Source organism: Xiphophorus maculatus, chromosome 24 (genome assembly GCF_002775205.1).
Source record: "Xiphophorus maculatus strain JP 163 A chromosome 24, X_maculatus-5.0-male, whole genome shotgun sequence".
In the NCBI taxonomy this organism is placed as follows: domain Eukaryota; kingdom Metazoa; phylum Chordata; class Actinopteri; order Cyprinodontiformes; family Poeciliidae; genus Xiphophorus; species Xiphophorus maculatus.
Window position 1 is genome coordinate 4,489,242 of NC_036466.1, and position 20,156 is coordinate 4,509,397.

General features: G+C 42.6%; 1 protein-coding gene across 7 annotated transcripts in view; it reads left to right on the plus strand.

The window, feature by feature from the left end:
• speg (SPEG complex locus) overlaps nt 1-20,156 on the plus strand; it is a 45,451-nt gene that overhangs the window by 14,937 nt on the left and 10,358 nt on the right. For all 7 annotated transcript variants that reach the window (XM_023329986.1, XM_023329990.1, XM_023329987.1 and 4 more), the window contains 28 exons: nt 1,623-1,721; nt 3,407-3,557; nt 4,449-5,234; nt 6,015-6,460; nt 8,444-8,607; nt 9,399-9,487; nt 9,593-9,768; nt 9,874-10,060; nt 10,973-11,046; nt 11,138-11,296; nt 11,449-11,638; nt 12,491-12,720; nt 12,800-12,919; nt 12,993-13,097; nt 13,315-13,521; nt 13,601-13,724; nt 14,457-14,629; nt 14,711-14,823; nt 14,900-15,068; nt 15,354-15,453; nt 16,998-17,198; nt 17,543-17,600; nt 17,686-17,763; nt 18,178-18,350; nt 18,440-18,466; nt 18,546-18,698; nt 19,682-19,724; nt 19,816-19,881. In XM_023329986.1, the coding sequence (XP_023185754.1) occupies nt 1,623-1,721; nt 3,407-3,557; nt 4,449-5,234; nt 6,015-6,460; nt 8,444-8,607; nt 9,399-9,487; nt 9,593-9,768; nt 9,874-10,060; nt 10,973-11,046; nt 11,138-11,296; nt 11,449-11,638; nt 12,491-12,720; nt 12,800-12,919; nt 12,993-13,097; nt 13,315-13,521; nt 13,601-13,724; nt 14,457-14,629; nt 14,711-14,823; nt 14,900-15,068; nt 15,354-15,453; nt 16,998-17,198; nt 17,543-17,600; nt 17,686-17,763; nt 18,178-18,350; nt 18,440-18,466; nt 18,546-18,698; nt 19,682-19,724; nt 19,816-19,881 (4,661 nt within the window). The remainder of the gene's footprint in view (nt 1-1,622; nt 1,722-3,406; nt 3,558-4,448; nt 5,235-6,014; nt 6,461-8,443; nt 8,608-9,398; nt 9,488-9,592; nt 9,769-9,873; nt 10,061-10,972; nt 11,047-11,137; nt 11,297-11,448; nt 11,639-12,490; nt 12,721-12,799; nt 12,920-12,992; nt 13,098-13,314; nt 13,522-13,600; nt 13,725-14,456; nt 14,630-14,710; nt 14,824-14,899; nt 15,069-15,353; nt 15,454-16,997; nt 17,199-17,542; nt 17,601-17,685; nt 17,764-18,177; nt 18,351-18,439; nt 18,467-18,545; nt 18,699-19,681; nt 19,725-19,815; nt 19,882-20,156) is intronic.

The following is a 20,156-nucleotide window of genomic DNA, read 5'->3' on the forward strand; positions in this document are numbered from 1 at the left end:
TTTGAAACTTTAGCCCACATTCCTGCAACATACCATAAACAAATAGTTGAAATCCGCGCATTAACTTTTGCCTACCTTGCTTTACTAGTATGGTTCCCCAATGTTATGGGACTAAAGCAATTAATTAACTTTGCAACTCTGCTGCAAAGACATTAACACATATTGTTGAAATGTTAAATAGCTATTTTCTATTTGCTTTTTGTTGTAAAATAACATTAGGAGTCTAAGAAGCTGATTGGCTAGTCGAGCTTTTCAGATCCTGGGCTGTTTTGGTGTTTTACTTTGTCTCTGTCTTTGATTAGATCAGTTTGGTTTCTGTTTAACCTTAGTTCAATTTTTCTTAATGATTCTGGTTTATTATGTTTATTTCTTGTGTCTAGTTATTCCTTGTCTCTCTCGCCCCCTGTTCCACTTTCTCTCTCTCTCCTCTCGCACTTGCTAACTGTTAGCTAGTATTTAAGCTTTTCTCCTGCCCACACTCCTGGCCTGGCTGCTTCCGCCTGTCGAATCCTGTTCTGTCCCGTTTACTTCCCTGTCAGTACTCTGCTTGCTTTTTGTTCCTGTTTTTGTTCTGCTGTGGCTCCCTATATTCCCTGTGAACTTTTTTTTTTGTAAGTTTTCAGTTTTATCTTTAAAGAAAACTCAACGTGAGCCACGCTGTCATTTCCCCTCTGCATTATCGTCCATCCACAAACTCACACCTTGGTTCCACTCTATTATGTAGTGTAATATTTTATCAATAGCTTTGTACTACTTTTTTTTATTTTGTATGAAATAAAATAAAACACAGCAATGGAAGTCGAGGAAATTGATTTTAGTATGTTTATTTGTCGTTACTATTTCTGTTTCAATGAATCTGCAGTCAGATATTTCCTGTACCAACAGAATTGAACATCCTCACAATGCTAAGGTATTAGCATATATTATTGAGAAACTGAATATCTGCAGCTATAGTTAACTGTATTTAGCTGAACATTTACAGATATTTGACTGTATTTAGTTGAATAGCTCTAGTTATTTATTTAGGGTTTTTTTGTAAAGTGAAATTCTAAACAGATGTTTTTAGCTAGTTAATTAAGCCACTCCAGCAGCTAGCCTGCATTTAACTTTTTCAAATGTTTTATTAGTGTTGCCAAAATGTTGGCACAGTTAAAAACTGAATATTTTTTTCAAACTATGTTTACCATCCTGTTGGCTTTTAAACATTACTACCCTGAAAAGTGACTTTAGCTGCTTTGATGTAGCCCTTCATTAAACAGTTTATTTAAAATTTGATGATAGAACTTTTATTCTACCATCAATTTAAAGATCGTAATAATTTCATGCCGAGCTTTACTTCTCAACTTTGTTTTTTCTTTACATTTAATAAAATTCCAGTCTTTTTCACATTTATATGCAGCCATATATAAAATGTGAAGGCAAAACATGTGTATCTCAAGCGTAATCTCTGCGTCTCGTCACTTCATGTTTACATCTATTTATGGACTCGTTACACGACTTGGTTTGAATCCATTTCATGTACATTCAGTATTCTTTTGAAGGAGCAAGTGCTGCCATTTTTACTTTTTGTTTTTAAGTTATTACCTGTGTGTAATTTTCTTGCTCTCGTCACACGATTTCAGACTCTGAGACGACAGAAGATGAAACGACTGAACCTCAGATGGAAACCAAGGAAGGGCCCGGGAGGCACCAAGACAAAGCCGGACGGAAAGGACCATCGGGTATTTAGTTGCTTTTAGCTCACTCTGATACTTTTGTTCATTTCCAACACTTTTCAAATCAGACATCCAACGTTTCAGCTTCCTCTCGGCGCTGCACACATATTTGGCTTCGAACCGCCACTGTTCGCAAAACGCCGCTCCAGACTGCAGTCTTTGCAAATGCAACGTCTCTGGGAAAAATTTTTTATAGTCACATTCCTGAGGATTTATTGCCCTGTCAGAAGAGCAGCCAAAAGCACACTTGTACCAAATCATGCTTGACTGTGGATTGATAGATTTAATGGAGGTTGCCGCTGACGTCTGTCGGGTGAAATCCGATATGTACTAATCCCTCGTGATGTGATGTGATGCTGTGGTGTGGCACACTGCCCCAGTTTCCAACAGGAAGCAGCACTGTGTACGCATGTGTAAGGAAAGTATGGTGATGAGGCAAAATGCAATTAGATAACAGATATTTGAAACCATCACTGTGCTGGTGTTCCTAAATTTGCGTAAATCACCACAAAATCTCTTGCAAAGATGAAAACACTCTCAGGAAGACTATTAAGTAATTTGTGAAAACTCTACAAACTCCATTTCCATCCAGGAAATTGGATGTCTGAATAGATTGGAGGTATTGGCAAACTTAAATATATTTCTCCTCTTTCCCTGTGTGCCCCTTTTTTTGTTAGAGACAAGCAACAAGAAAGCTAAAAAAAGATCAAATCTAGTGGAGGATTTTTTTCCCCCTCCTGTGTTGTATTTTGTCTTATAAGCACAAAACCAAGATGTGTGATTCATCTGACAGGAGAACTAAACCAGAAGCAGATTTTAAGCAGGTTTTTCCATGCAGAAAAGCCAAACAGAGTTTTGCTGATATGAAGAAAAAATTATATTTCATTCACTCCTTGTCCTAGCGGTCAAAAGCTCCATCCACCCACATGTCCGTTTAGAACTATGTAAGAACTTATTGAACAATGCAACATCTTAAACTTTTTTTTGTAACAATCTTGATAAATGAAAACAATATTTGGAGGTTTTCAACCTCTGGTTGTGTGTGAAGCTGATATTTTTCGCTCTCTAATGGTCAGGCTGAGTCTGAATCAGTTCAGTTTGATATTTTTGCTGCTATTGCATTTCTGTCTCCGTTGCTCATCACCAAGCTGCCAATCCTCTCTTGATTTGTGACAGGGAGGCCATCTTTACATAAGGCCTTCCAGTTTCATTTGTTTTTTTTTTAAATAAATCGATTGACTGTATCTGCAGACTTTCTTCTTACGGTCCTGCAGCCGGCCCTAATTAGTGTGTTAGTTTTGCAGTGCAGCAGCACAACTCAGTTTATTAAAATGATTTCTGTTTTGGACATTACAAAACATGTAATTCTCGAAAACCGTCGGCCTCAAAAATAACACTAAGATTTTCAACTCTGATCCTGAATATCTAACATAACAAAACAGCTAAATATGAAATTTAATCAGAGCAACCACTATCGTTTTATTATTTCTGATGTTTGTTTTCATCTCTTGGATGAATTCTTCAATTTATAACGAGGATCAACACGGAATGGATGGATTTAACCGCCTTAATGATTCCATTGGCCTGATTTTCTATTTCTGTATTTTGAATCTGATGTTGGGAACAATAATATTGATCTGAATTAAACCCAGACCTCAGTTTTCATCTAGTTTCTCGCTCTCTGACTGCAGGTGAAGGAGGACGGATGATGGACTATAACCCGGACGCTTCGGATCGCAGGGCCACGCTCCCCGGCACCTACGACCCCGTGGTGGAGCGGGAGCTCCGGGCTTTGGGTTCCCGCCCGCCGGGACCGCATTTGGACCCCTCAAACCCAGCAAGGCAAGCCTTCGGCAGGGGCCCCGCCGAGGGTGTGGCCCCCGTCCGTCACCTGGGCGTGGAACCTCTAATCCGGGCTTCTCATGCTAACCTGGCCCGGCCCGTGCAGGGGTCAGAGGAAAGTGTCTCTGTCGGAAGCGACTACTATGGGAGCATGTTCAGCCTCTACAGAGGGAGAACATTTTCCATGCCCTTATAGCACATGGCTCTCTGTTTCCAAGATTCCACTAAAGGACTGGCCTCAAATCCCAAATTGACACTTTGCACAGTATTCTATCCTCCATCGATCCATTTGTTCCATTCATTTCATTCTCTTCATTTCGTTCTGATCACACTTTCCTTTGACTTGTCTAATTTGTGGTTTGATTTCATCTCATTTGAAGCTTATATCTCTGCTCATGCTGTACATATTAATCCAAGCCTTTAGGGAGGAAATGTTGTGCAACATTTGTGCTACTTGACTCATTTCTAACAGGTTAGAGCTTTTTAAAAACTGTGATTTTGCATGTTTTCTAGAGCAGCAGCTCACTTTTGGATTCTCTCTGGGTTTGCAGTGACATGCATGGTTTGCTGATATTAGCATGAATGTTTTCACGAGTCAACGACTCAGGCTCTTTCTCGGCATGATTTCAGACGTTTTTCTTGCTTTTTGGATGAGTTTATGCTTTTCGCTTTTTCTTTCTGGATTACTGTAAACACTTAGGAAGTCTGGTCTATCGTTTACTTCTTTTAAAATCTCACATTGCCGTGTTTTGACCTCGACATAAGACACAATGGGACTTGAAATACTCAAACAGACATTTACCAGCATCGTCTCTGCTCCAACAAATCCGTAAAAACTGCTTGATCTCTAACTCCACAACTTCGTCTCCCCCCAAATCCTCACTCCTGCAGGAACAAAACTCCTGAGGCATCCCGGGGGTTCTCCTCTCATGTCCTCCCATCCTCTACCCAGCCAGCGTTAATCAAAAACCTTGACAAAGACAAAACTGAAGACCCCGAAGCATCTAAGACTTCTGGCAGTGGCAGCGTTATCATGACTCCGAAGCTGGCTCGCGCCGGACCCAAGATCTTTGACAAGGTGCGGGCCTTTGAGGAGCGAAGAAGGAGTGTGGATCTGCCAGAAGGGGCGGCGTCCGTGGACTCGGATGACAGGAAGAAGACAGGAGGCCCCAGCAAGGAGGAGGGGAATGTCCTGCAGGGAGTAGCTCAAAAGAGAGCAGCATTCCAGCAGCGGGCCTCCTCGCTGGAGGACAAGACCACCTACTCCCAGAGGGTTCAGAGCTACCAGAACAAGTTTGCCGAGGAGCTCCAGAGGATCAAGAAACTTGTGGGGAAATCCAGCCTGAAGAAGGCGTACTCCACTGAGCAGCTGTCGCAGAAGGAAAGGATCCACTCGGGGAAAATAGAGCCCATTCCTCAGCATGTGGTGCGGAAGCTGGAGGCCAGGGAGCAGGCTCTGGAGGGGGAACGGGATGGGACACCCCAGGTTCCTGCACCGTTCCCCGCCGGACCTCTAGGCCACCGGAGGGAGAATCCTCGTTGGGACAATGTGGCACAGGCGGCCGGAGGCTCATCCCGAGAAAGCTTTGGGAAAAGCTTGGTTGCCATGGAAACGGAAGCAGTTCACCAGTTGCCAGGACAACCACTGGCAACAGCAGCCAGGAAAAGTCTAAACAGGTTGGAGCAGATTTGATGTTTTAATTATTATGTGTTTGTCTAATTACACTGTCCCTACCAAAAGTCTTCAAACCCTCTTTTGTGACAAACATAAGTTTATTTTGAGGTTATTTACTATGACCGACAGACAAAGACTCCATATTGGGTTTAGGTCTGGGCTTTGTCTAGGCCTTTCCTACATATGCTTTGATCTAAACCAGGGAAGCCCAAAGCCGGTCCTGGAGGGCCGGCATCCTGCATGTTTTAGTTCTCTCCCTGGTTTAACGCACCTGGCTTCAATGATTCGCTCGTTAGAAGGCCTAAGAAGAACACTGACATGCTGAAAAGGTTGTTAGTACCACCAGGGAGAGAACTAAAACGTGCAGGATGCCGGCCCTCCAGGACCGACTTTGGGCTTCCCTGACTAAACCGTTCTATTGTAGCTCTGACTGCATATTTGTGGTCTGAAGAAGCTTCAACCAGGAAGACATGAATCCCCACAGGATGTTACTGCCAGCACCTTGTTTCATTACCTTGTTTCACAGTGGCAGCAATGTGTTCAGGGTTTTAGTTTTCCACCACATGTAATCGTTTGATTTCCTCACATTTTAGACCTTTCGGCGAGGTGGCAATTGTGTCCTGTGTTTGTAACTTGATCAAATGTGAAAGGTTAATAGAATGGTACACTTTTGCGAGATGTTTGAAGATGTTTTCTTTATGAAATGTCTCAAGCTGCAGTCATGGGTATTGTTCTTCACAGTAGTAAGTGTTATGCAACCGTTTCTTTTTCCATCCGCCCAGTGAAAGTCTTCGGAGCTCACCAGCAGATGACAAACACACACTTCTTCCCACTTCCTTCAAGTCTTCATCCTCCTCCAGAGATGCGGGAACACATTCAACCACAGACACCAAGATGGAAAACAAATCACATCATGGATACTCAAACTCAACTGGGAAGAGATCATCCCCTGTGCCGTCGGGGGAACCGTCGTCCCAACATCCGCCCAAATCCAACCGGCCTTCGCCGGCGCTCCCTCCTGCGGTTAGCCCCTTATTGAAGAAGAGGAGGGCTGAGGTGGGACGGGTCTCTCTGGCTTTGAAAGTCACCATCCCCAACATCCTGGTGGAGGACGAGCCCATGGAGGAGGAAGGTCCAACAGATGACAACAAAGGCAAACACCGAACCGGACGAAGGGAAGGTCGAGTACGCACAAACAAGCAAGGCCAGACAATGTCTGCAGAGGAAGGTAGGTCTTAATGAGACAGTTTAGTGTTTATACAAATCCAGAATGGAAGTGTTTAAAATAAAAAAAAATCTAATTCGTATTGTCCCCTGAGTATTTCAGTACAGAAATGGTAATGTTGGCCACCTATTCAACACCAGGCCCATGACTGCAGAGGCCAGATTTCTACTGCCAAACCAAAACCTTCTCACCCACTTCAGCTTAAATCTGGGATGTGTGTAGTTTTAAATGCCAACCTTGTCACTGCTGGTTAGAGTTAGTGGTGGCCCCAACATGTTCCAACATCAAATAATGATGTAACTGGGTTTTAAAGAGCGCCAGAATGTCCCAAAGAAAAACGAGAAGTCCAACCACTCCAGGTCAGCAAATCAGAGCTTGCATGAGGTGTGAAGTTATTGGTACAGTCTCTAAAGTAATCCTGCGCTACTGTAGGTCTGAGGAGGTCAAAGTGTCAATAATGCGGTTTGGTTCATTAAGTCACAGAACTTAAGCAATAGAAAGGTGTGTTTGAAGTATTTTTTAACCAAAATATCACCAATGTCCTAAACGGCGCAAAGAAACTAATTGGTGGAACTTAATGTTGATGAAAAAGGACGAATGTTCATCTCTTGGGACGGACATGGCCAAAATAGTGGAATAGGTAAAGTGGCACTCCTCCCCCTCTAAACATCCTGCCTTTAAAAAAAAAAAAAAGAAGCCTGACCTCGCCTCCTGCTCTGAATCTAAGAACACACCAAAGCTGTTCAGACGCTATAAGGCAGCCTTGGCATTCAGAGTCACAATTAAACAAAACAAATTCCTTTCAAGACAGGATTTCTGCTGTAAATGTGCCGTTGGTAGACAATGTGTTCATGTTGTGAAGAGTCAACAAATGGAAGCGTGTGTCTGAGCCAGCAGCTCCAGGCCTCGGCTGCCATATTAGGCCAGTGGAGCCTGGCTTGCGGGGGTATTTTTAGCCGGTGCCTCTTGTTCTCTCGGGTGATTGCCGTCTACGTCATGTCCCTCTGTGAGATCGCCGCTGAGATCAGGGAAGGTTTTCGCCACCTCAGGTTTCACACTTTAGGCCTTGGTGGTGATGGAGCAGACTGACTATTTGTGGGGGAGGAGGGGGTTGCGCATCACCTTAGCTTGATGTCATATTAATTTTTTTTGTCTCGTCAAAATCCAGACCTAAATTGAAAATCTTGAATCGCAGGAGATCTAAAACGTTTTTGAAGTGTTATCCTATTTTTATCCACTCTGCCCTGACTTCAGTGGGTTAGGTAACTTGGATGTGACAGAGCTGGGAAATAAAGGACAGAACAGATGATGAATGTGCAAAGGGATTGTTATAGTTGTATAAGAGATGGCAGGTTTACATAAATACTTGTGGGATTTAGTCCCTGATGCACAGACGCCTCTCAGACATCCGAGTCTAGGTAGGTAGTTTTATTCTTTCCTTTGTCATATCAACAATTCAACAGAATGCCCAACTGCAGCATTCAGAGGGTATTTCACATCTAGAACCATCTCCTTTCAGGTTTAGGTTTGAGTTTGTTTCTCGTCTAGCTTGAGCCAGCAGATTGTCCTGTTTTAGTCTTATTTCGCAGCTGTCACGATCCTTTCTTCCCCTTCTTTCCTCAATATGCACCAACCGAGGCCGAAACTGAAATGGAATGTGTTGATGTCTCCAGGGAATCATTTCTGACAGCAGCAAAACCCCAAATAGAAGGCGCTTGAAAACACGTTTTCCTCCTGCGGAAACGGTGGGAATAAGGGAACGACTGGGTCAGGGATTGAGGGATTTATTCATTTTCTGTTCAGCTTGGCTCATTTCCTATGTGTGATGTTCATGTTCGCATCTTTAAGTCTCTACACCTCAACAATGACAGACTCAGCAGTTAAAATGACATAACCGTCTGCTGTAGAATTAGAGCCAAAGTAATTCTTTAAATGTTTTCATTATATTTTCCATGTCTCTATATGACAATTATGTTTATTTATCAGAAATCGGTCATGTGCAGCGTGGGAAATCATCTTCAACTGTAATGGTCAGCAGTCCAGTGCAGTCGGATGAAGAATATCTTAGTCCTCAGGAGGAGAAGATGGAGGCTGGAGACTCACCGTCCTTGAATAAAGGCATCTCCTTCGGGGAACCTCCCTCATTTCAGGTAAGAATTTGCATAAAACTAAATCAACTCAAATCTTTTTAGTTGGTTGTTGGATGTAGAGCATAGAGAGTTGGGAAAAAGGGCTCCCATGGCCAAGGAGCTGCAACCCAGACTTACATCATCAACTCCAAGTATCAGATGCAGAGGTGTTGAGGACATCTCTGGACTCTAGAGTAATGGAGATGTGTTTCTGGAGGGATGAATCATGTCTCTGTCTGGCTTTCTCAATGGATTTGGTGTGTCTGGGTTTGGTAGTCATCAGAAGAACAGAGCTCTCCTGGCTGCATTGTGTCACATGTCAAGTTTGGGGAAGGGTGTGATGGGTGTGATTTTTTTTTTTTTTTCAGGAATTGGCTCTGCAACTTAGTTCTACTGAAAAGAACTATTGGTGTGTTCACACTAGGAGTGTTTACTGGATTAAAAAGTCCTGTTTAGTCCTGTTTAATGCAACTCCAGTTTGTTTGCCTAGAAAGTCTGATTCAATCGAATGAAAAGTCTGATTCATTCGGGGAGGTGTGAATGCATGAGCGGAGACCTCTCGAAAAGCAGGAAGTGAAGTATAGCGCAGGGCATTCTGGGTAAATACAACCAAAGTAGTGTGTAGGGTTAGAGTGATAAATGACTTGTGGTTCATCTGATGGTGCATATAACCATGCATCATTATCTATACCTGCTTATCCTCGCTGCTCCCCAGTGTTGCCAACTGCGTTCTTTTATATTTATGTGCTTCAATTCTGGGATGGAGTGGTTCTGAGCAGCCGTTCAGTTAACCATGGTTTGATCATTTAAAGGTGTCCCCTTGTGACCAGGCAGTGATCGAGGGTCAAGAGGTTGTTATAGCAGCAAAAATCCGAGGGCATCCCAAACCCACGGTGTCATGGTGAGACTTCTGCTTGATTTCTTCTGTCCAAACAAGGCCACACATGCACACTCCTCAAAACACCTCCACATAAATGATTGTGAGAACTGCTTTACGTTGATCCAGGCTGAAGGACAGAGCGGCGGTGAAGGCGGGGGGCCGCTTTGCTGTGCGAGAGACGGCAGACGGCACTTGTGAAATGAGAATCAGCGCCGCTCACAGGTCAGACGCAGGACTGTATGTTTGTAAGCTCCACAGTGAGCGTGGAACCAAGCAGGTGGAGTGCAGAGTAGAAGTCAAAGGTGAGTAATAAAGCACTTTTTGATCAGGATTAGGTTATGTGGATGTTTTCTTCCCACTGCCACCTGCTTTTTTTTTTGTTTGTTTGTTTGTTTTTGAACGAGCAGCAGCAGCAGCTCCGATAGAGCTCAGAATCACCAGAGCCGCTGAAGACGTAGCAGTCAAGGCTGGGGATTCGGCCATCTTTGAGTGCCACATCACTGGGCCACCAGATGTGGAGGTTGACTGGCTGTCTGATGGAAAGCTCATCCAGCCAGCGCTGCTCAACTGCAAGATGCATTTTGATGGAAAGCGGTGAGTTTGGATTTGGTGGAGACTTTTGTATGTTTGTTAAACGCTAGAAATAAAGTAGCATAGAACAGACTCTGCTGTTTCTGTGCTCTGATGAGCTTAAACTTGTTTATTTATGTCTAATATCTTTTAAAGCTCAATCTTATTCAGTTTATTTAAGACACTTTCAAAGTGTGCTGATCAGGAAATGGTTTTAAATGTTGCTGCATAGCCTTCCACTTAAAATAGATTGAAATGGAACTTGGGGAAGTAAAATGATCAAAACTCACATTATAGTCTCGTGTTGTTTTAATAGCTCTGATAGTGTTGGACCGGCAGTGAGAACTGGGTCATTAATTTGTCCCTAAAATAAACATTTTGAAATAAAAAACCTTATAACGTTATAAATATGGGAAATTGAAAGAATTCATGGGTCAATAGAGCTATAAGCTGTTATTAGTCTCATCAGAGAACTAGAAACCACTTTTTCTTTAGGTCAAGGTCAAGAAAAGGCTTTTAAAATGTGTATTGATATAAAGCAAAACTGAGGCGTTTCTTAAGAAGAAAAGTTATTTTTGATTACTTAGGGAGCAAATCACAACAACCCAATCTTAACACAGATAAGGTCCTGCTGTTGTTTCTAACGCTGCTTCTAATGATGACGATGATGGTTATGTGACTGGAGCCAGGATGGTGCCATTAAACTGATGAATATATTTGCGTACAAAGTCCTCATAAGGTTATCACTATGGAGGATTAAATACGTCCATGGGTCAACAAAGCCAATCTTGTAGCCTTTTCAAAGCACAGCTAACCCTGTAGCCATGCTAACAGGGGGAAAAAAAGACCAGGTTGGTGTTCTCCCTGCTTTTGTCTCTGCTTTTTGAATTTTGCAATTGGTCCAACACCCCCGCCCTCCTCCCGGGGCATTTTTAGGTGCCGCCTAATGCTGAATTCAGTGCACGAGGATGACAGTGGGACATACACCTGCAAACTGAGCACTGCCAAAGGTAAATCCCAAATGCTGATGAGGAGAGAGGAACTTAAAGAAGTACCTTTAGAAAAAACAAACACATTTACCAAAACAACGTTTGCCTCCAGAGGAGCTGACCTCAAACGCAAACCTGAGAGTTGCTCCATCCAGAGAACCTCTGTTCACTCGCAAACTGGACATCCTGGAGGTCATCGAAGGACGCACCGCACGCTTTGACTGTAAGGTGAGCGGATCACCTGCCCCGCGAGTCACATGGAGGCATTTTGGTAAGGAGCTTCGGATTGGTTGTGTGTGTTGAAATTTCGAAATCCTGAACACTAAACAAAAAAAAAAAAAGAAAGAAAAAAAAAACCCCCACCAACTTCTCATCAAAGAAAATGCTTTTTAAATGTTTTGTTTCACTGCTAACTTCTGTCAGAGACACGAGTGGAAGAGAATGATAACATTCGCATCCTTCAAGAAGGAGGTCGTCACTCACTTGTCATCTCCCACGTTAGCAGCGACACGGAGGGTTTCTACACCGCAGTCGCTCAGAACGTTTACGGAAAGTCCGAATGCACTGCAGAGCTGTATGTGCAGGAATCACGGGCTGCCATCTCCTCCCACATGTAAGAGAAGTTTTTCCCATATAATGCCTTACGCTACTGTACACACACATTCAACTCCACAATTTCCAATGCATTTTTTGGAATTTTGCAATTGTAATAGATGGGGTGCAGGAGCAATAGTTGGGTGGTTTCAATCGAAGCAGCAGTGGATACACTTCCACTAATCCACTAATAACGGAGCTAATTCTTTTGTTTAGCACATTAGCGTTTTCGCTAACTTTGATAGCATTTCACATTCTTACATAAATATTTTCCGGATAAATTCTAAAACGTTAATTTACTTGGCTATTTTAAAACTTTTTGAAGAATACATTTATATGAACAGCCAGCACAATTAATGAAATATTACATGCAAAAATGTACATATATGAATTGCTTTGGGATGTGGTGGATATCAACATGTTTGATTTTATAGCTTTAGCATTAGCTTATGCTAAATAGCATGTTGTTATAAGGCTTTAGCATTAGCTGAGCTAATGTGTATGACTAGTGCTTTAAGGTTAGCAAAACTAGCACTTTTGGTTAGCATGGCATAGTCAAAGTCATCTCCTGAGAATCAGTTGCAAGCCGCTCTCCATCCGATCCAACTGAGTTTGAACTATTTTGCGGAGAGGAATGGGCAAAATGTAAAGTTTCTCAATTTGGGAATCGGGCAGAGATAAAATCCAGAAGAACTGCAGAGAAATGTGGTTTCATGTATCGTTTCCTCTTCCTCTTCACAATCAGAAAGTACCTCACATAAAATCCTCTAAATATACATTGTAGCTATTACGTGAATAGCTAAATTGTTATGTCGACTTTTTTGTTTTAGACTAAAGTACTGAATTCATGTGATTTACAATCTTTCTCCAGGGCCAAGTTAGAGAAGATGCCATCCATCCCTGAGGAGCCTGAGGTTCTGGAAAACGAGTTGGAAAGAAGAACCATGCCAGATTTTGTCAAGCCTCTGGCGGATGTGGAAGTAGTCGAAGGGAAGGAAGCCGTGCTGAAATGCAAAGTGTCTGGCCTGCCCTACCCAACCATCGCCTGGTACCACAACGGCAAACGCATTGAGAGCAGCGAGGAGCGCAAAATGACTCAGCGTAAGCAGGCAACCAGATCACAAACCAATCAAAGGCCTCCATGAAGGAAGTAAGGAAGAAATTTGCATGTGTTCTCCAGACAGGGATGTCCACAGTCTGGTCATCCGGGGCGCCTGCCACGCTCACGGGGGCGTCTATAAGGCAGTTATATCCAACAAAGTGGGCAAGTCGGCCTGCTACGCTCACCTCTACGTTACGGGTAGGGAGATTTCTGAAGTTCTGCTTGAAAAGTTTTCAGGATTTTTTTCTGACGTTTTGTTTAATTCAATCAGATATTGTTCCTGACCCTCCGGATGGTCCTCCGGTTATTGAGGCCATCACAGGGAAAACCATAACCCTCAGCTGGAAGCGACCGAAGAGGCTCGACCCTTCACTGGGTAAGTTCTTTACTCAGCATAGTTCTGAGAACCGTTTTATCCAAAGAAGGAACGCCTATTAATATTTTACTACCACAGGTTTAGGTTTAAATTTAAGCTATGTTCAGATTTCCAATTATAGCCCGCATGTGTTTGATGTCTATATCTGGATCTTAAGCACCTCATTGTCTTTGGCTGTCACCCAGATGACGTACATAAACAGCACGTGTACTTGCAGATGCCAGCTCGTTGCTGTTCATGGTCCAGCAGCAGCCTCTGGGATCCATCCAGTGGTCTGTTGCGGCATCTAACCTGAAGGAGACAAATCACACTGTCACCTCCTTATCCAAGGGAGTCCGTTACGCCTTCAGGGTCCTGACATCGACCGGGAAGACTCTGAGCAAACCATCCCCCTCCACTGATCTGGTCCAGCTGCTGGACAAAGGTACTACATCTGCGCCTGCTGCTGTCCAATCAGCTCTGAGGAGAAATAGAACATGTTGCTCAGGCCTCTCCTTCTCCAGGGCCATATTTGAGGAAGGCGCCAGTTATTCTGGACAAACCCGACATTGTGTTTGTGGTGGAGAACCAACCTGCTAACATCACTGTCACGCTGAACCACGTACATGCAGTAGTGACCTGGAAAAGGTTGGTTAATAACATAAACGTGTTTATTTTAATGACGTCACATCAAAAGTTACGTATTTAATATAGTTGAGTTATTAGAGAACCCCTCCCGACCTCACTACGGAGAAGGGTGTAAAGAAAATGGATGGCTAGATGGAGTTGTTAGCGAATCAGAGGTAGTTGTCAGTTTTATGTTAAATATGTCTATTTTTAATAAAAGTTACATACCCCAGCTTTAACATGTCACAAGACATTTTGCTTCTGTGACATTGTGAACTAGTCATATCAATTTTCTTTTAAATGATCACTTCTACCAGTGGCGGGTACCGCTAACTCAAATGTTAGCTGCGTTAATCCTAAAGCCCTAATCGTAAGAGCTAGCTCTGCAAATGCTAAATCGCAACACAAACAATCTGTTTAGCTAAATTCAGTTCAAAGAATATCTGCCCTGGAATTAATTTTAAACTTTTGATTCGGTTAATTTTGATATAACTTACACGTTCTAATTACAGTCTCAACTAGAATCAACGCAGATGTTGAACTTTATTTTCTGGATACAAAACAGTCAAGTAAGTTAGTGCTGTAAAATGTATATGGAACAAATTCAAGAGAAGTTTGGTGCATTAAACGCTTTAAAAATGAGCAAAAGCGCTGAGGGAAAAGTTTATGCTAACAAGCTAATAGCCTTGCTCGCATCTCTTAGCGTCTCTGAAGAAAGTAGAGGCGCTAAGAAAGCATCTCTGCTTCCTTCAGGAGGGGAGTTGCATTGATTAACAGACTGGGAATGTATGAGATGAGCATGCCAGACGACGATCAACACACCCTGAGGATCCAGCGGGTCAGGACCTCTGACATTGGCCAGATGGTGGTCACCGCTAGCAACCAGTTTGGCAGCGACCTCTGCACACTGCAGCTGGCCATGGCGGGTCAGCTACCTCCAGCATTTAATCAAGAAGTCAGAAAGCATCCTGCACCGCAGCTGTTTACCTCTTTGTTTTCTTCCGTAGTTCTTCCTAAATTTGAATCTATCATGGAGGACGTTGATGTGCAGGTTGGGGGAACGTTACGTCTGGCTGTGGTAGTGGAGGGGAAACCAGATCCGGATATTCTGTGGTTTAAGGTAATATTTTTCCAAACCTTTCAATAAACTTTGGCATCACCAACTCCAGTTCATCTTCCTTGTTGCTCTGCTGCAGGATGATCTCCTTCTCTCTGAGAGCAGCCACTTCACGTTTGTGTATGACGACCCGGAATACTCCCTGGTCATCTTGAGCGCCAAGCAGGAACACTCAGGCGTGTACACCTGCACCGCCAAGAACGTGGCTGGCTCCGTGTCCTGCAAGGCCGAGCTCACGGTTCACACAGGTGCAAAGTCCCACGTTGAAACATGCTTGAAAAACAAACGGCATGATTTAGAAGCGCAGAGAAGCGGCGTATGTGTGAGATTTACAGCTTAGATGAGAGCCTGTCTTTGTGCTGCAGCAGATTCTACCCGTGTCAGCTAGTTGTTGTTGGAAATTGCTCTGTAAATCTGCTCCATATGGGAGAAACCACAAGGTGTTCTGCAGCTATAATATGAAACCATCTGTCACTGCTCTGACACACGCACACACACACTGTATTAAATGCCTGTGTCTGTGCTTCATGCAGAACGAAAAGCGGCAGCCGAGCCAGTGGAGGACGAGGGGACCATTCTGAGGAAGATGAGGCGTTTGACGGATTATTATGATGTTCACAAGGAGATAGGGAGGTGTGTGTGCGTGCATGGGGGTGCTTGTGTGTGTGTGGAGGCGCACAGCTCTCCTCAGACATGGCGAGGGCACTGACATTAATAGTTGTGTGAGCGCTCAGGGTCGGCCTGAAGGGGGCGGGGGCTGCATATGATGGTCGGAGAGGGGATGGGTTTGAACCTGCTTAACAACAGCAGACAGAAAGGGAGATGACTCACCATCCTGTGTGGAGTGAATGCATTAGCTGGCAGATGATTTGTTTTGGTTCGTCTCGGTGGAGACGGCCGTTTGCTGAGATTGGTGAAGCCTTTGAAAACGGGAAACAGGCCAAAGCTGATTTTCAACTAGCAAAAAAAGGAGCAATGGCAACAAATTCAGACAATTTCTTACAACAAATAAAATGCAAAACAAAACATGATATTCTTTATGTTCCTTGAAAGGAAGCAAATAATTAAATGTATATAGAAAAAGAGGAAAACTATTGCTAGAATGAGCAAATTCTGTTGACAAAAACAGTTGAAATATCATAGCAAGGTGAAATGCGTTACAATCCAGAACAAAGTTCATAAAATGCCTTCCGAGTTCTCAGCATTAAGCTCCAACTCCCTAAGGACAGCTGGGAAAAAAATCAATAAAAATCATCTTCAAGATGCAACTGGCAAAAAAGATGCATTTGTTGATTCCCCCTTTCTAATGCCACCCTGGGCAACTGCCCATATGGCCAGAATTACAACCAACCATCACGTATCCAGCAAGCCTTCTCTCTTTGCCTCCATGTATTTTCTAAATCCTAATTGCTGCCAAAATCAAGAAATCACGTAGGAACAACTAGGATTGACCTCATTGCTTTCAGGATGTGATGTAATCAGCTGTTCTGCTTACGAAAGCCTTTGATTGGTCGGTTCTCCGCAAGCGGTTCCTCCTCCAGGTGAGAAGTTATATTTTGTAGCAGTCTATTGCTATAAAATTAATACGTTATTTAATTGTCTTTTTAAACAACATTTAGCTGCTGTTAAAATTATGTATTTATTTCTTATTAGTAAAAATAACATTGTCAGTTATATTTAATGATTTTTTTTTACTTTGAAACATTTGAAAGGACAAACTTAGAGAAAGCAAAGGAACATGTGGAGGTTGACAGTGTTTACAGGTAAAAAAAAAAGTAGTTTTTTTAACAAGAAAAACTGAACGTTAAATTCTACTTCAGTCACAAATAGTAAGAAAATGTCAAGTTAGTATCGGTTCAACCAATATGTCGTCTTGAGAGAAGTTTAAGAAGTGTAAACAGTGGTGGGAAACTGAGGCAAAATATGGAACAAATACCAACTGAATCTATTATCAGTTTTTATGGGCTAGCCTGAACTCTGCTGCTTTACACAGCGGCTGTAGCATCTTAGCTTGCTAACTTATACAGCAATTAGTAGTTAAAAAGCTCCTATAGTTTTCAAGCCATGAATTTCCAAGTTATTGCTTTTTTCTTGTAAAGAAGAGGGTAAGAGTGGTGCCAGCTCTGAGCGACTCCATCCTCCATCGTCCGTCTCTAATTGTATCACCTCTGTAACAGGGGGGCCTTCTCTTATGTGAAGAGAGCGACGCTGAAGTCGGAAAAGGCGGATTTTGCGGCTAAATTCATCTCCGCCCGAGGAAAGAGGAAAGCTTTGGCCCTCAGGGAGATGGATCTGCTTTCTGAGCTGGACAACAACCACATCCTTTACTGTCATGACGCTTTTGAGAAGAAGAACATAGTGGTGCTCATCACAGAATTGTATCCTTTAATTACGACTTTGCAGCTCTTACTGTTGAGCTGCGTTTGGAGAAAACATATTGATATCTTCCATTTTACCTACAGTGATGCTTCAGAATCTTTTTTGATTCCCTCCAAAATAAAAGAGTGCTTAAATAATTCTGTAAAGGTTGGAAACCATTGATTCTGATGCGCTCTGCAGTTCCCTGGAGGCATGAATGAAGCAGCCCAGCTTCTCTTCTCTGACTCATGGCTGCTGGGCGGAATTAGCAATAGATAGCATGTGTGGGAGTGTTGCTCATTTGTAATTCAGCTCTCGCAAACTCGACTCTCGGCTCAGGTTTTCCCTCAACTGTTGTTTGAAGATGTCACGAAGAAATGTTGGACAGGATGGCCAGGAAATCGACCGTCATGGAGAAGCTGGTTGGTGCTCCTCTGCTTGATGCACTGCAGGGATATTATGTAACACGACTTTACAGATGATCCGTTTTTATCTTCCAACCTGCAGATTCGCAGCTGTGTCCAACAGATTTTGGAGGGGCTTGGATATCTTCACCAAAAAAATATAGCTCACCTTGATGTGAAGGTATCATTGCATCCCAAAGGCTATTTATTGAGTTAGAGGTACATCAGAAGTGTTGTACTATTGTCTGAGGGTCAAGGTGAGGTCCAACAGATTTACTTTCAGAAGTGCAGCATTACAGCTTTCATCATTGATACGCATGTAAAACTTTATTAGATATTCCTTGGGGGGGAGGGGTTGAAATGGGAAAAAAAGGAGAAAATAAATGTATAAATGTGGGGAAAGGCTTAAAAGGAAAGAATAAGAAAAGCGTAGAGGGAGTAGAGAGAAGACAAGTCAACACCTTAGAAGTCTGCCTGTACACCTGTAGAAAGAGAGAAAACAAAACCAAGAAACCACAGCAACAAACAATGTATAGATATATAAGTTAGTTAGCACTATCTAATCATACTATGTCTGCATTTAAATCCTCTTTAGCCTGAAAATATTTTAATGGCCAGTCCAGGTAGTGACCTCATCCGCATATGTGACTTTGGGAATGCCATCAAATTGGACACTTCAGAGGACTATTACTGCAAATACGGCACACCGGAGTACGTTGCTCCAGAGATCATTAACCAAACTCCAGTTTCCATGGCCACAGACATATGGTAAGCCAGCTGTCTCCGAATCTAGATAAATCACTCCTCACTCTGTTAGCATGATTCGCATGTTGTAATCTGCTTCCTGTTCTCCACAGGCCTGTCGGAGTCATCACTTATCTCTGGTATGTTCTGGAGCTTCCAGTTTAGTCCTGAAATATGACAAATTCAGAATAAAAGATCCCAAACGTCTTCTGATTCTAGTCTGACTGGGGTGTCTCCGTTTGCCGGTGAGAATGACAGAGCCACCGCGCTGAACATCAGGAACTACAACGTGGCGTTCGAGGAGGGCATGTTTTCAGAGCTCTGCAAAGAGGCCAAAGGATTCGTCATCAAGCTTCTGGTGGTGGACAGGCTGTGAGCATCTTGTAGCTGTAATCAGAGCCATCATAGAATTTGAACCTTTACTATGCCTTAAAGGCATACCTTGTATAATAGACTGTATAATACCGGTACAATGGACCCCTGTTAATTCACAGTATATTAATCGCAGATTTTTTGGTGGAAGGTAACTCCAAGTCATTCGTGGAAATTTTGCCTAGATTTCTTTGTAGACCATATCTAATATATTCAAAAGATAATGTTATCTGACATGCTATTGACTGGTGTTTGCAAAACAACCAATCCAGGAGTGCCAGTCATTTTCTTCTGCACTGACTGGCTGTACCTCCAAGAGCAAATCAGAGAAGATATTAGCTTTTATTCTGTGGTAGTGCTGAGATTGTTTCCACAATATTTTAAGGTATATTTAGTGTTTGAACTATTAAAATAGGCAGTTAGAAGCGTGTTTAGAGGCGGGGGTTTGAACTGTTTGTGAAACTTTAGCTATTCGTGGGGGCTGTTGCTGATAACCCCCACAAATATCAAGGGTCCTCCATATATATACCTCTGATTTGCATGTAAAATAATACATGGTTTTAATAATTTTATATTAAAAGTGTGGTGTTCATTTATATTCATCCTCCTTTATTTGAATACTCCTAAATGAAATCCAGTACCAACAATAGCCTTCAAAAGTCAGCAAGTAAAAAGAGTCCAACTGTTGGTGCTATATAGATTGGATTGAACTAGTGCAATGGCCAAGTCAAAGTCCAAGCCAGAATCAATTTGAGAATTTGTGGACATACTTGTTCACCAACATCTTAATGTGTTGTATCCATTTTGCAATGGCTGGGGACTCAGTTTGTAGAGGTATGTCCCAAAAGATACAGTCTGTTGACTCTGGTGGTCTGCAGATGTGCATGCCACACTTATCAGATCTTTTGTGAAACCTAAAACCACGCCCATTTTTTATTGCACCACAGTGTAAATCATCTTTGTCTTTATCATTCCTCCCTCAGGAGACCAAATGCCATAGAGTGCCTTCGTCATCCATGGTTCAAGGTGAGCCATTATTTTTAAAAATAATTCCTTTTCTAAGATTTATTTATATCTTTCCTGAAACTCAGTTACAATCCCCCTGTTTGCCTTGCAGTCACCTACAAATAAGAGCATCAGCACAGCTATGCTAAAGCAGGTTATTGCTAGAAGGCGCTGGCAGGTAAGACGAATGTCCGCTTGTTACATTTGTAAATCAATAATGTGGACATAGGGAAATTCCAAGGTGGAATCGACATTAAAAAGAAACATTTCTCTTCATTGAAGTTACTAGAATAATCACAATAAAGCCATGAATACTTCAGTGTCTCCACTAAGTTGTTTGTTTCATCCACAAATGCATTGTTCTTACAAATTTGAAGGGATATAAACTGTCTGGTAGTATATGAGATTTATTTCCACGAAGCATTGCTACAGCAAAGACCAAACATAGATTTC